Raw genomic sequence first — 15,673 nt, 5'->3', positions numbered from 1 at the left:
GTATTAACATTTGGGAAACACGCCAATCCTAGTGACGAATGCCATAGACTAGCTGTTGAGGAAATTCATAACTCTGTATTAAGAGCAGGATTTGACTTGTGACAAGGAGGATTAACAAATTATTGAATGGTTGGTCATTAGCTGAGCAGTGTCCATCCTGTGTAAAGAAAGGGACAGGGGTGTTATGGGAAAAACAGCATGTGACCATGTAATTAAAGACTACCATAGAATCAAAGAGCCTCAACCCCTTGTCCCATGGCTCACCCTCAAGAGCATCCAGCCCTTCGTGCACTCCTTCAAACAAGCACCATCTGACAGGTTTAACAAACATGTTCTGCAATCCTAGCTTAGCTTGAATTCAATGTGATGGACTCAGATATCCGTATTATCATTCAACTCTGTAGGAAGGACTCTGGGGGAGACTTCTTTACATTGGAGCTGCGAAGGCATGGTTCAGTTCTTTGCTTCCTGGATCACATACCTATTCAACTCTCTTTTAGCCATAGGAACATGGAGGTTACTGAAATCCATTGGCTTTGGATCTGAACCTGCATAAACAATTTCCAGCAGGATGCAGAAGAACCTCTACTGGACCAATTACCCCCAGCTCCCTGTTAATGTGCAAAACTGAATTCAGAATTCATTACTCCTAAATCATCTCTCTCAAACCGGAGTGTAATCTCATCTATCTGTGACTGTGTCCTGTGAAAACAATTCTAACCCTCATTTTACAGCATAGTCCAATGTCTGCATGTTCACTGTACCTTTTCTACTATTGAACCCACCTTTTACCTCTCCCCTACTAAGACGAGCTTCCCATCCTGACCTTGCTGACTAAGAAAAATCATTAATCCTTCATAAAAACTATTTGCATAGCTGCAGGCAGTTAACCTCTTCACGCTTCCGACTGCTTTTCTCCAAAGAGAACTTGCTGAGTTCACATAACATTAATTCACAGCGCTTCTTTTTTTTTTTCTTGATCTTTAATCATATTTCTTGCTCGCCTCTGAACTCCCGCACACTTTAGACCTAAATAGGTCAGAACAATTATCTGACTTGTTTTACATGTGATATTCCTAGTAATGCAACTCGATATAATACAGTCATTGTCTTTTTGCCAATGGTTCAGACACTGATTCCTTCCACTCTCTAGGGGGTCCTCATCAGGTCCTGCTGATGTCAATCTATTCAAGTTATCTAAATACTCTTTAACCTTTTTCTGCCTGAGAGGAGAGAAACAGGAGTTTGAACTCAATGAATTACGTGTGTTTATAATCTGTTATAAAACACGCTGCAGGGAACTTCTAAGGAATGACTTGATTGAACTGGGACCATTGTTATTGTCTCATTTCCAGTTTCACTGGGCATCTACCTTTCTAACCTTTAACTTTCCTCTGCAAGGGCTCAATCCTACAAAGGTTGAGCACCTCTGTGATAGAGGAACCTGCCAAACTGTCCCTACAGCCAGCAACCAATGGATGAAAGGTCTGCCCAGCTTCAGCATCTTGAATTACAATGAGCTGTCTGACTGGAGACTTAACTCTGTCAAGCTAACAGGACGCACGCACACTGCTGGCACTTAGCAAATAAAATGATACTAATAACTGGGGCATGCCAGCCTTTCTGCAATCCTTGCTGTGGGAAGAGATAGCAGTGAACCATACTGCATGACCCCAAGGTAAAGGCTAAGTCAGAGAGACAGAGAAATTGGCCTCGAGGTCAAGGCATTGAATTGACACATAGGAGATCTAGCCCCATTTCCTCCATAGACCTCCTGAGCAAGTTGTTTAATCTTCAAATTTGGGAATCATCATACTTCCTCTTCCTTAGCCTTTGGCTGTCTATTTAGACCAATAGCTCCTTTAAAAAAGAAAAAGGGTCTGTCTCTGGGCATGATCATGGTGCAAACAACAACAGAGAAGGTTGTGGTGGTGACGCTTTGAAAGGAGACATCACTATTTTATTAACATTTCTTTCCTCTGCGTTTTACATTTATCCATGATTCCAAAATGGTGCATATTATTGTAAGATAAGACTAGCCAATTAGCCCATCATAAGACAGGATTTTCAGGTTTTCTCTCCTGAGCTCTCTCACTCTGTCTCTCTCTTTCTCCTCCTACTACCTCCCCACCCCCAGCTCTCCTCTGCCTCCTGCCTCTCTCTCCATCTCTTTCTTTCTCTTCTCCCCCTCCTGCCTCTCACTCTCCCTTTCTCTTCTCCTCCTCCTCCTGCCTCTCTCTCCCTTCCGTCTTTCCCCACCCCCTTCCCCTTCCCTCCCGCCGTGGCGCTTGGCTGAGTGCTGCCTGCTCAGCTGGGCTGCCGCGAGGGAGGGGGGCGGGGCGGTGACATACACGGCCCTGCCCCCTTCCTGTCCCACTGGGGCTCAGCTGAGCAGCGCAGCACCAGTGCCACTCAGCTGGGTTGCGGCCGGGGAGCAAGTGGCGGCAAGCGGCCGTTTGCGGTCCGGCTGCGGCCGTTTGTGGTCCGGCTACGGCCAGTGACTACACCGCACCCCTCGCCAGGTCTGCTTCCCACCCTCCTCCTCCCGTCCAGCCCCACAGCCCCCGATCCGCCCCCCCCAGCTCTGCTTCCCACCCCCTTCCTCCTGTCCAGCCCCACAGCCCCCGATCCGCCCCCCCCAGCTCTGCTTCCCACCCCCTTCCTCCCGTCCAGCCCCACAGCCCCCGATCCGCCCCCCCCCAGCTCTGCTTCCCACCCCCTTCCTCCCATCCAGCCCCACAGCCCCCGATCCGCCCCCCCCAGCTCGGCTTCCCATCCCCTCTTCCTGCCGGCCAGCCCCATGTTCCCCCGGACACTCCCCGCCATCACTGCTTCCCTCCCCCCTTCCTCCAGGCCCCCCCATTCTCCCCTCCAGCCCCAGAACCCCCCGATCCTCCCCCAGCTCTGCTTCCCACCCCCCTTCCGGCCATCCCCGCCCCCTTCCCCTCCCTGCGTGGCGTCCCGCCCCCCCCCTTCCCTTCCCCCTGTGGCACGCTGCCGCCAGGCCCATCTGAGCAGTGCTGAGCTGGGCCCCAGCGGGGGGGAGGGCAAGCAGCTTTTTGGTGGTAAGCGGCAAGCAGCAGGCAGCAAGCTCAGCTGGGAGCGTGGACCCCAAACGGCCACTTGCCGCCGCTTGCTCCCCTGCCGGGGCACAGCTGAGCGGCGCAGCGCTCGGCCAAACTGCCACGGAGGGAGAGGAAGGGAGGCAGGGTGCTGACGTACACGGCCAGGAGGTGTAGCCGTGTACATCAGCGTTACAGACCCACAGACAATGGGCAACTATATATATAATGTGAGAATAATTCAAATTCCCAAGGTATTATGGTAGTTCTGTTGCAGGTTGTCAAACAAGCATTAAACTAACATGTGCTTTTATCATTGGATCACAGTTAAGTAGATGAGCTTCTTAATAAGGGCATAATTGAACTAATCAAAAAGTTTAAAGAGTGAATTGTGTGGGCTATAATGCTTGGCTTAGGTCTAATTACTGTGATACTCATTGCCACATAATTTCAGTGTTAATCAGAATCTTTTTAATATATTTACAATCCTAGTCTTGCATCTCATCTGAAAAATGACACCATCTAGTACAGCGCTCCATAAAGATCATTTTGGGGAGCTGGTTCAGTAATAACTCAGCAGCAAATATGCCATCTCCTGCATCACCAACACCATGTCCTGCAGCACCTACCACAGGTGTTCCTTGAAGATCTCATACACCAGGATTATAGATATGCCTGGAATTGCTGAAAATGAATCAGGGTGAATCTGCAGATAGAACATGGATCATTCTACATAACTTTCTGACATGGAAACCTACAATTCCCACTGACAAGAGCTCACCTTCTGGAATGGTACCTGTGTCGGGCTCTGCAGGAGTTGGATCCTCTTGTAACAAAAGGACTCTGATATAGCATGGAGGATTTCTGTTATTCTGCCCAAATGTGATATACTCACTGCATGGTCATGGTTTCTATATTGTAAGAAGTTGAGGCATTTGATTCATTTGCTCTACCCCAAATTAAATTAATTTCGGCGAGAGTGTGTGGCTGGAAAGGGAAAAGTGTTTGGAAGCAGGGATTTGGCTAAGGAGGTAGACAGGAGGGTGGCCTAAGGGAAGGGGCAGGGCAGGGGTCACAACAAGAGTCTGTGGATTAGACAGTTGGAAACCCCACTGGGCAGGCATGTGGGAGCCCTGGCCATGTTGCTGGGCACCTACCAGCGCAGGTGCAGCACGGCCCAAATGTCAGGTGGGCCACATCCGTGTGGGCGTGGCTAGTGTGTGCATGGGAGCCTAGTGACACTCTGCCCTGGGGTCCGCAACTGTGGACTCAGCAGGCCTGTGCCTGATTCACACTTCTCTGAGTAACAAAAAAAAACCCCTGAATTACCGAATTAACAGTGAGTGCTTGGGTCTGTTGGTATCGAACCAGCGGGTGGATGAAAAGTGAGACATCTTGGTCCCTGGGCATCCTGCATTAACTGACTCCTACGGAATAACTAACCTTGTCCAGGAACCAGCCAGCAGAGCCACCCTTGTTATTATGGCCGATGGTCATTTTCCGTAATTTTCCCAAATTGGGAGCATCAAGGGTGAACTTGTCCTCTGCTCCCTTTTCAAAGTTGTCCTTGTCATTGTCCAATCTCCTCTCTCCTACGCAAAACAAAAGCAAATGAGGTGGGTAAAAAATTGATCATAGTATCAGGACATATTTATGCATTTAAAAAAAATCTATCTCCAGTAATGCTACCTTCTGACTAAATCAACCAGTCCTGGGCACTGCTTCTAGTCAGTGTGGGCAGTAGAAGACAGGGAACCTTATAGGCCAATGAGACAGCACCATTCCTTCAGCACACAAAAAAGTGGGAGAGCAGGAAGTGGGGTTTGCGGGCAGATCCCCACAAGCCAGGGCTGGAGGACTGAAGGCAGGAGAGCTGCAGAGGGAGTTAACTGCTGGCTTTCAAGTGGGAGAGCTGGAGCCCAGGGCTGGAGAGGGCAGAAGGCAAGGAAGCAGAGGATGGATTTACCAATGGACATCTCTGAGCTGAAGCCAGTGGGCAGAAGGGCTCCCAGAAGAGCAGTGGGAAGGGTTCCCACTGGAAAGAGTGGGGCTGTTCCTCACCTGAAAGGGCTGAAAGTAGAGTGGGTGTCCTGGCAAAAGGACAGGAGAGATGGGATGAAGATCCCAGGTGTGGCTGGAGATGCAAGAGTATGGTACGGAGGGACTCACAGCAGAGAGGCTTAGGGGATTCCCAGGGGAAAGAACAGCATTTTAAGGACTACATATCCACTGGGTGTGAGAAGTAAACTATGTTTGGGATTCTTACTGGCATTATTTACACTATGTGTTGGTAATTAACTGACTGTAAGGAGAAGTACCAATTAAGCAGGTGACTCTCTATGAAAGGGAAACTGAGGCAGGCACATCTGCTATGCCAGAACTTGCTGTAGGAGGCTGCTGCAGGTGAGGTCGCCTTATAACATTTACTTACATCACTCAGAAGTTTTCAAACATACATGACTAAGTGGCTTTTATATTTTCTCCATTGCTACATTTCAAAGAGTTATGCTTTGAAAAGTCTATTCAACCATTTAAATTATTTTGAGGGTACAGACAAACTTAAGAATTCCACATTTTTAATACCTCAAAGCTCAGGGACATTTGGATCCTAGATTTTGCTGCGGAATACTATAGAGAGAGGAATTATTCCCAAATTTAGGATCTAATTTTGGATTTTGAACACTTCTGAACATAGAAGAGTTTGCTTTTATAGAACAGTGTTCATGTATTGAACAGAGATGACACCAGTCATGATGTGCAGTTATTACTATAAAAACCCATAGAATTTAATAGGGAATAAAATCCTTTCACCACATGTTTCTGAACCATTTCATAGAATATCATTCTCTATTTAATGCTCTATAGAAGAGGAAACTATAGAAAAGACTTCACTTTTTACTGAAGTCTTGAAGGCTTTTTTGTAAGGGTATGTGCTGGGGCTAAGTGTGGGCCCATCTCTAATTATTATTCTGATCTTATAGATAAAACATAATGTTTACTAAAATCAAGTCCATAGTGTCCTGTTTTGTTACAGCCTCTGTTTCATGAAATAAATGCAGCTTAGCAGTTGATTTTAATTTAATGCCGATACAAACAGTGACATGATCATGCTTTAAATGGACAGTGATTCAATCTTAGTCCACAAAGTCTGAAATCATATGCAAGGACAAAGCTCTTTTCTCAGCTTCATAAAAGGAATTGCTAACATGCTGCTCTCCCTTCATGAATTGGTATCATGCTGACATCGGATATTTTAGTGGATTATTTAGTGCCTTACACACACCCGGGTGTCTATACCAGGAATCTTTGCAGGAGATGATGCAGTGGTAGAAAAGCCTGAACCTTGTTCATATTCCAGCTGTTCTGCTCTTGCACCTGCTGAAAATTATGGGCCTGAAAAACCCTAAACTAGATAGGCCATTTGTGGTCCTTTCACAAAGCCAAATCATTTTGCATTTTCCAGATTGTGCGGCTTGTTGTTCAGATTTCAGGCTCGCCTTGGGCAGAGCAGGGAAAAGTATTTTAGGAAATGATTTGCATTTGAATACCTGTGTCTCCATTCTCGCCAAAGATATTAATGAAGACATCTGCATCTGTTCCACTGCCGCTAATGTCTCCAGTAAACACTCTGACCACGTACTTGTTAACTGCAAAGAGAGGGAGAAATGCCCATCAGATGAAGAATAAAAGACATGGATCAACATAAAATGTACTGATACATACAAGACCTGCCACTGTGGGTGCAACAGGCCTGGAGAGCATTTGGCCAATATGTGATGCTAGGAGCCACTGTTCATAATGGTTAGTACACAAAATGGTAGCTGTTGCAAGAGACCAAGTGACATACCGATAGCACTGAAGTCGGGGGAGTTATGCCATTATGGGGCTCAGAATTTCACAGCCTTTTCCTGGCGGTTTTAACACTGCCACTATAAGAAGAGCCAGAATGCCAACACATACAAGAACATCTCAATAAAGAAGAAAAAGCCAAAGCTTGGCCAAGGCAATTGAAACACTCCTCAAACCTTTACCAGAATTAATCCTACCTTGATACTGTCTGATACTGTCTCAAACCCAAGGGCTGCATCTAGACTGGCATGATTTTGCGCAAATACTTTTAACGGAAAAGTTTTTCCGTTAAAAGTATTTGCGCAAGAGAGCGTCTATACTGGCATGTGCCTTTGCGCAAAAGATTTGCTTTTGCACAAAAGCATCCGTGCCAGTGTAGACGCTCTCTTGCACAAGAAAGCTCCGATGGCCATTTTAGCCATTGGGCTTTCTTCCGCTAGAAATTAACGTTCCTGTCTACACTGGCCCTCTTGCGCAAGTATTCTTTGCAAGGAATCTGGCAGAAGGGGTGGAGCCAGGCCTCCCCGCCCCCCACCCCAGCAGCATATTTGCAAGGAGTACCCCACGTGGTGCCCCAGTGGCAATTTATCGAACCCCTGACTCCAGCCATCACCGCTGCCACAATAGCAGCAGCCGGGAGTCCTGGACCCCTTTGCATTTCTGGGCCCGGGGGCAGCTTCCCCCTTTGCACACACCCCATTGGCAGGCCTGCTAGTGCCTTAAGCAGTGGATCAGCTTCTCTGCCTCTATGGAAAGCGTACAAACCATTCCTGGAAGGTGTTTGCCATGGGCAGATCTCAGCGACCTTTGATGTCCACTTCTCAGAGCGCTTCTCATTCAGTTCTTTGGCTTTTTTACTAGAAGTCTGAGCAAGGGTCACAAGTGGTGCAAATTGTGATGCTGACATATGGCCATCACACAGTCCCAGGTCTACGGTAGCCTTGTTTTTCTCCAACATCAATGATACGTGACGCCCAACCACCTGCTCAGGTTTAGATTTGACCCCTCCAAATCTGAACTCCCCACTGCAGCTATCCTTGCAACATAGCAAGAGGGAACAACAACAGATCAAGAAGAAAGAACTCTAAACCGAAGAAGCACAAAGACTTGAAGAGATCTCATTCCATCACTCCCTTCAGTTAAAAAAATCCTGCTGCTTTCTAGGATATAAAAAAGCCATAAATAAATGAAAGTATCAAGCACAGTACCTTTGACATTGCAGTGCTAACCTACTATAGCATATGTGGTGGCACTAAGAAGCCCAAAAATTACTTATGTCAATAAGAAGTATGAATATTTCCATTTCCCATGCTCTCAAATCAAGGGATGCGATGGGATTATTCAGACATGACCAAGGTTAGTCCCACTGATATATGTGGGCAAATGCCCCCTGATTTCAATAGGAGGAAATTTAGGACAATGTTGAGCAATTTTAAAACCCCCACTCTACATTAGTCGACTGACTGTATTGTTGCAGTGCTCATCTTTCTTTATACTAGGTGGCAAGCTCTATATTTGAGACATGAGTGAATAACATACAGCTAATAATGCATTCAGTGATGGTTCTCTCTCCACAAAACACCCTACAATTACTTGTACATTTTCATTATTTTATGTTATTTGCCAAATATTTCCTGGTCTAGAGACTGCTCCTGGGTGGTTTGCTACAAGTCTTCAATACTCCTATTTTGAGGTGTGCTAAGGAGCTTTTGTTGAACATGTAGGAAATGCAACTGCAGAACTGCAAATTTGGCAAGAGGGTTGCATGGCAACTATAGTACCTGTCACAACTGCTTTTTTCAACAGACTAAAATCAAGTTGGCAGCTGAAGAGCCCCTGTCACAAATGCAGCCTCACAAAATAAAATCATACACCCAAAATAATAAATAACAAGACGGGGCAGAGCCTGACTCTCGGTAGGGAGGACTCCTGAAGACATTTGCCAGTACAGATAATGCAGCAGCAAGAGATGCAAACCCCAGAGAGTTCTCCTCTCTAATAGCCAAAGATAGAGCGAGGACTGTGTAAAGCTTTGATCTTGCCAGTGAACTGCTGTGCCCACATGTTATTCACAGCATTATTAGAATTTGAGTTCCCAATCTGAGGGAGGAGGATGCATGCTGTGACCCTAAGAGTGTCCCAGTGCCAGAGGCCAAGGGGCTCTGGTATCAGGTACAAGTTGAACCTCTTTAGCCTGGCCCCCTCTGGATCTGACTGGTGCCAAACCAGAGAATTTACTGAACCATGAGAGGTCAATATTGTCTAGCAGCATTGCAGACACTTCCACTGCTTACTGGGCTCTTAGAAGACATTTGGGGTAAATTAGAGCTAAATAACAGCCCAGAACACTGAGAGCCAGGACTGGTGGCTGTAAACAAACTTTATGGGAGCGCAAGAAACTTGGCCACATGGAGAAGTAGTCTGCCTAACTAAAAATGAAGCTGGACCACGGATGTTGCCGGACCAATGAGTGCTGATTTAGAGAAGCTAAGCTCCCCATTCCCTGGCAGGAAACCTGCTGTCAGAACCTCAGCTGGAGCAGAGCAGCAACCCTGAGGGCCCATCACAGGTAGGGCTGGCTCCCTGTTGTGGAGCTGCTAAAGAAATTGACATTCTTTTTAGGTTCGTGGCTGCTATTCAGTAAATAGCTGACAAATGTGTTTCAGACACATCCTACTTCAGCTTTTCTGGAACCTGGAGCTTTCAGTTATTTCCCCAGGTACCTGCATGTTCACAGTAACTACTGCACAGCCCTTGTAACTTGCAAGTGTACATCCTAAGCATGTATAACGCCAACCGTCCTCTTCTTTAGCTGTGGAGTCAGATATGCTGCACACTTACAGGCATTCTGGCTTCCACTGGAACACTTCACCCAGCAAAGTGGCACTCACATAGCAGCCCCCAGGAAGGTTGCATGGATGCTATCCCTGGAAAGTAATGGGGTGGCACTGACTGACATGGGTGTACTGAAGAAGCAGGAGGTGTGGTAGTTAAGTGTTTTATTGCCTGGGATGTTCCTAACACACTCATGTTCAGCTGTCAACAGCCAAGCAAACTGACTGGTAATTCCACCTGGCATTAGCTTGAGCTATCTAGCATTAAAGAGATCGGGGTTGTTTTTTTATGGAGCCGAAGGGTCGTGTGACTGTTGGCACCAGACTGGGGTTCAACTCAATTCCCAACTGTACCATGGCCCTTCTATAAAACACTCCTCTCTATAAAAAACTACATATCTATTACTCATCTCTCTTTGGGTCTCAGGGCATCTGTTTGCCATGTGTCAGATGAAGATAACGATCCCCCTTCTCCCCATCTTGTCTAGTTAAACTGTACACTTTGGGGCAAGAACTGTCCCTTACGATGGACTATATTCTTAGAGCCCAGTGCGGAGACAAAATTTGTGTCCCCATCCATAACCATATCTGCAAAAATGAGCTGCAAATAGCCACATCTACACCTGCAGATATCTGCAGATATAAAGCAGAGATCCACAAATTTGCAGGGCTCTATATATCTGCCGCTAAATGCAATGAAGCCCTGATCTTGGTTGGGGCTTTTCAGCCCCATGGAACAAGAAAGAAATACATATCACAGGTTTCATTTACTCCATAGCATCCCGGCTTGTTCTAAACTACTCTTACTTCCAGGCAGCCATTGCTATGGACAACCTATGGCTACATCCCAGGCTGTTCAGAAATTTAAAACCACTTCCTTATTTTCCTTTCAACTTAAAATCCACTTGCAATTGGGTGTTGACCAGCTTGATGCCCTTTAAGCTTTGCCACGCTATTCTGCTTAGCTGTCAGTTACCCATTGGATGTACGCTGTCTGGCTCCTGAAATTCCCTCAGAGGGAATTTCATCAGTACCGTTTTTTAAAAACAGAAAGTGCTGGGGGAGGGGGGGAGGGCTACAGTTTTGGCTAATCTTATTTCAGCCACTAGATGGCACCATCAAGCATAAATTGCCACACTCGTCTACTCTGATAAACAGGGAGGATCATGCTTCATTACTTAACACTATCCTCTCCCATGGAGTTCGGTGAACTTCTCTATGATAAATTTCAGACTAGCTTCCTTGTGCATGACCTGCAATGTGGCAGATTACCAGCAGGGCATCAAACAATCAAGCAATGGCACAGCCGTCGGATATGTCACACGCTGAGTAAAAACCAGAGACCGAACTCTGGGCAGCGCTGCGATTAACTAGCTAGATGAGTTCCAATCATTTAAATTCCACTTTACAAACACAGCTATGGGAGTTGTCTTTGAAAATGTATCCCCACATTGGTGAACAATGACTGCTACTCCACTGAGCGTCTGGGATCCATAAAGACGCAGTGAGGTATGCAAAAAAGAGCCAGTCTATTGCCTCTGATTTGCTGGCACTCTGGCTTTATTTCAGCCCTAGAAATTGGATCATAACTAATCTCAAAAGCAGAATGATTCAGAAGAAGGAAACATGGGCTTGAGGCCCAGGCACTAGCCTGTGACTCGGATGATGGGGGTTCAAGTCCTAGCTTTGTTGTAGAGTCTTTATGTGACCTTCAGAAAGTCACTTTCTCTCTGTGTCCCAGAGTCACAAAGGGATTTAGGCACTTCAGCACTGAAATGGCAACACCTTTCAGGCGCCGTGCCTAGATCATCACAGGAACACACAGCGATTCACAAAGCCTGAGCCAGGCACGTCGGCTCCCTCTACAATGAATGGATGGAGACAGACAGGCGCCTTAGCCTGAGATTGGGAAAAGCTAACGCATGCTACCTACACTAGCTAATGGAAGATGCCAGTGGGAGAGGTATGTGCTAAGCTCCAACCTGCTTTCATAGACAGGTGCCTAAGTCTGGGCTGCAGGGAGCTTCCTCTTTCCACTAGTTACAAAGGAGCTGGAGGTAGATAGGCTTTTGGCCACCTAACGTGTGCATGGGCCCTGATCCAACAGACATGCTCCGAGGTTGCTCAGATTTAAATAAACAGCTGGGGGGGGAGGGTGGAGAGAAGGAGAAGGAGGGCCATCTCCCTTATCACTCCTAGGGCAGTGCTTAGGGTCTGATGATAAGAAAGGATCTGAACAGGGAGCTGGCCACTTCTCAGGTGAATGCTTCTGCTACTGAGCTATGGATATTCACATGTGGGTTTCCCTCAGTCTCTATGTTGAAGCTGTTAATTGGGCCAGAGGTAGACTAGATATCCCAGTGGTTGGGGGATTCACCTGAGCGGTAGCTGATCCCTGTTCCAATGTCTTCTCTCACCAAGCAGAGGACATGAGTGATCACCACAGGGCATGGGAGGGCTCTATCCACTGGGCTCCATGTTATAAGTCACGCATACAGAATGGGAAGTGGCTATCTAGGAGGGAGTACTGCAGAAAGGGATCAAGGGGGTCATAGTGGACCACGAACTAAATATGAGTCAACAGTGTGACACTGTTGCAAAAAAAGCAAACATGATTCTGGGATGCATTAACAGGAGTGTTGTGAGCAAGACACGAGAAGTCATTCTTCCACTCTACACTGAACTGATCAGGCTCACTTGGAGTACTGTGTCCAGTTCTGGGCACCACATTTCAAGAAAGATGTAGACAAATTGGAGAGAGTCCAGAGAAGAGTAATAAAAATTATTAAAGGCCTAGAGAACATGAGCTATGGGGGAAGACTGAAAGAATTGGGCTTGTTTAGTTTGGAAAAGAGAAGACTGAGAGGGGACATGATAGCAGCTTCCAAGTACCTAAAAGGGTGTCACAAGGAAGAGGGACAAAAATTGTTCTCCTTAACCTCTGATGATAGGACAAGAAGCAATGGGCTTAAATTGCATCAGGGAAGGTTTAGGTTGGGCATTAGGAAAAACTTCCTGTCAGGGTAGTTAAACATTGGGGCTTTTTTCCGGCTCGGGGTTTTGCTGAAAGTAGGAATAAGGGATCTTCCGGAAAAGGGCTTATTTTCCGCAAGATCCCGTCTAGACTGGTGCTTTTCTCCGGCAAAACCCCGAGCCGGAAAAAAGCGGCAGCCATGTTCATGCAAATGCCGTGGGGGATATTTAAATCCCCCACGGCATTTGCAATTCCGAAGTATCTCATTAGCATCCCTTTTATGGAAAAAGGTGCCAGTGTAGACACAGCCTGGGATAAATTGCCCAGGGAGATTGTGGAATCCACAACTGGAGATATTTAAGAATAGGTTCGACAAACCACCACTGAACATCAATCTGACCTACCAGATCCCCCCTACCAACACCAAAGGAAAAATAATTCTATATGGACTCCCCCTGACGGTCGGAATTACAATCTGGATTTCTATATACACAGCTTCCGCAACAACGCACAGACTGACATTATTCGCAAACGACAACAAGCGACACACAATCTTAGCCGCGCTGAACACCATGCCATCCAGAGTCTCAAAAACAACCTGGACATTGTAATCAAACCAGCTGACAAAGGGGGTGCTGTGGTCATTATGAATAAGGCCGACTATAACCAGGAGGCAACCAGACAACTCTCGAACACCACATTTTACAAACCTCTCCCCTCTGACCCCACCTTGGACTACCAAAAGAAACTACACTGTCTCCTTAAAAGCCTCCCCACAGCTACTCGGGAACAAATCCTCACAGAATCACCTTCTGACCCCCGACCAGGATTGTTCTATCTACTTCCCAAGATCCATAAACCTGGGCACCCCGGACGTCCCATCATCTCTGGTATTGGCACGCTCACTACTGGTCTATCCAGCTATGTAGACACTCTTCTCAAACCCTTCGTAACCAATACCCCCAGCTATCTCCGAGACACTACTGACTTCCTAAGGAAACTACAAAACATCGATAACCTCCCCAATAATACCATCCTTGCCACCATGGATGTAGAAGCTCTATATACCAACATCCCACATGAAGACGGATTACAAGCAATTAGAAACACTATCCCAGAGGACACTACTGCCAACCTGATAGCAGACCTATGTAACTTTGTTCTCACCCACAATTATTTCCAGTTTGAGAACAACTTATACCTCCAGATCAGCGGCACAGCCATGGGTACACGCATGGCCCCACAGTATGCTAACATCTTTATGGCTGACCTAGAACAACGTTTCCTCAACTCCCGTCCCCTTTCACCCCTCCTCTACCTACGGTACATCGATGACATCTTTATGATCTGGACACATGGCCAAGAAACACTGGAGATATTCCACAGAGATTTCAACAACCTACACCCCACCATCAACCTCAGCCTGGACCATTCTACACGAGAGATCCACTTCCTGGACACCACCGTACAAATCAACAATGGAAAATTAGACACCACTCTCTACAGAAAACCCACCGACTCATACAGTTACCTACATGCATCCAGCTCCCATCCAGAACACACCACACGATCCATCGTCTATAGCCAAGCCCTTCGATACAACCGCATCTGCTCTAACCCCACTGACAGAGACCAGAAGCTTCAGGATCTCTACCAAGCATTTATAAATCTCAACTACCCACCCAGAGAAATAAAAAAGCAAATTGAAAGAGCCAGACGAATACCTAGAAACCATCTACTTCAAGACAGACCCAAGAAAACCAACAATAGAACACCACTTGTCATCACCTACAACCCCCAACTTAAACCTGTCCAACACATTATCAATAAACTACAGCCTATATTGGAACAGGATACCATACTCAAAGAGGCTCTGGGAGACAGACCCATAGTCTCCTATAGACAACCACCTAACCTCAAGATGATTCTTACCAACCACCACAGGACATACCACACTAATACCAACCCTGGTACCTTCCCTTGCAACAAACCCCGTTGCCAGCTTTGTCCACATATTCATTCTGCTGATACCATTATTGGACCTAACCAAGTGAGTTATAAGATCAAGAACACATATTCCTGCGCATCCAGAAATATAATCTATGCTATCATGTGCCGAAAGTGTCCGTCTGCTATGTACATTGGACAAACATCTCAGACACTTCGCCAAAGGATTAATGCCCACAAAACAGATATCAGACAAGATCACAAAGAGAAAACAGTTTCTTGCCACTTTAACCAGAAAGGACACTCTCTAAATGACTTAGCCACCTGCATTCTGCTACAAAGACCTTTTACATCTGCACTTGAAAGGGAATCCTCTGAACTGTCATTCATGTTAAAATTCGACACTTGCCAACAAGGACTTAACAAGTCTTTGAACTTTCTCACCCATTACCAAGACAGTTTCCCCAATTATCACCTGTGATACCATTAACTCACAAACATCCCACTCTCCCTACCTTTAATATCAGCAATTCACAGACACTTACCTTCCTTCCTCCCCCTTCCCACCCCCCCGCATCCCCCTTCTGTTCTGCAATGTGATTTGTCCTTTTCATATTTGTTCATTTTTTTTAATTGTATCCTTTGGTATATATGGTTGTGACTACTTTCTTCCACTATTTGATCTGAGGAAGTGGGTCTGGCCCACGAAAGCTCATCATCTAATAAACCATCTTGTTAGTCTTTAAAGTGCTACATTGTCCTGCATTTTGCTTCAACTACCCCAGACTAACACGGCTACATTTCTATCACTATCTATCAGGGATGATCTAGATCAGTGTCTCTGAAAGTGTTCCACTCTGGTGGCCTCTGAGCATGTCTAACAGACTGGGCCTCGCATGCAAGTTAAGCAGAGAGGTGCCTACCATTCCACAGTGGCTGACACATTGCCAGCAGTAGCCCTGGGCCCCGGGGAACCGTCCTCCAGCCCCTGAAGTTGATGGGTCTGC

General features: G+C 46.4%; 1 protein-coding gene across 1 annotated transcript in view; it reads right to left on the bottom strand.

Annotated features, from left to right (window-relative positions):
• Positions 1-15,673, bottom strand: part of LOXHD1 (lipoxygenase homology PLAT domains 1) — a 288,412-nt gene that overhangs the window by 164,716 nt on the left and 108,023 nt on the right. The window contains exons 10-11 of the mRNA XM_025178253.2: positions 6,611-6,709; positions 4,506-4,654 (exon numbers count right to left, since the gene is read on the bottom strand). Of these exons, the coding sequence (XP_025034038.2) occupies positions 4,506-4,654; positions 6,611-6,709 (248 nt within the window). The remainder of the gene's footprint in view (positions 1-4,505; positions 4,655-6,610; positions 6,710-15,673) is intronic.

This window comes from Pelodiscus sinensis, chromosome 6, assembly GCF_049634645.1.
Source record: "Pelodiscus sinensis isolate JC-2024 chromosome 6, ASM4963464v1, whole genome shotgun sequence".
Classification (NCBI taxonomy): Eukaryota; Metazoa; Chordata; order Testudines; family Trionychidae; genus Pelodiscus; species Pelodiscus sinensis.
The sequence above is the reverse complement of the archived record's forward strand: the minus strand, read 5'-3'. Positions and strand labels throughout refer to the sequence as shown.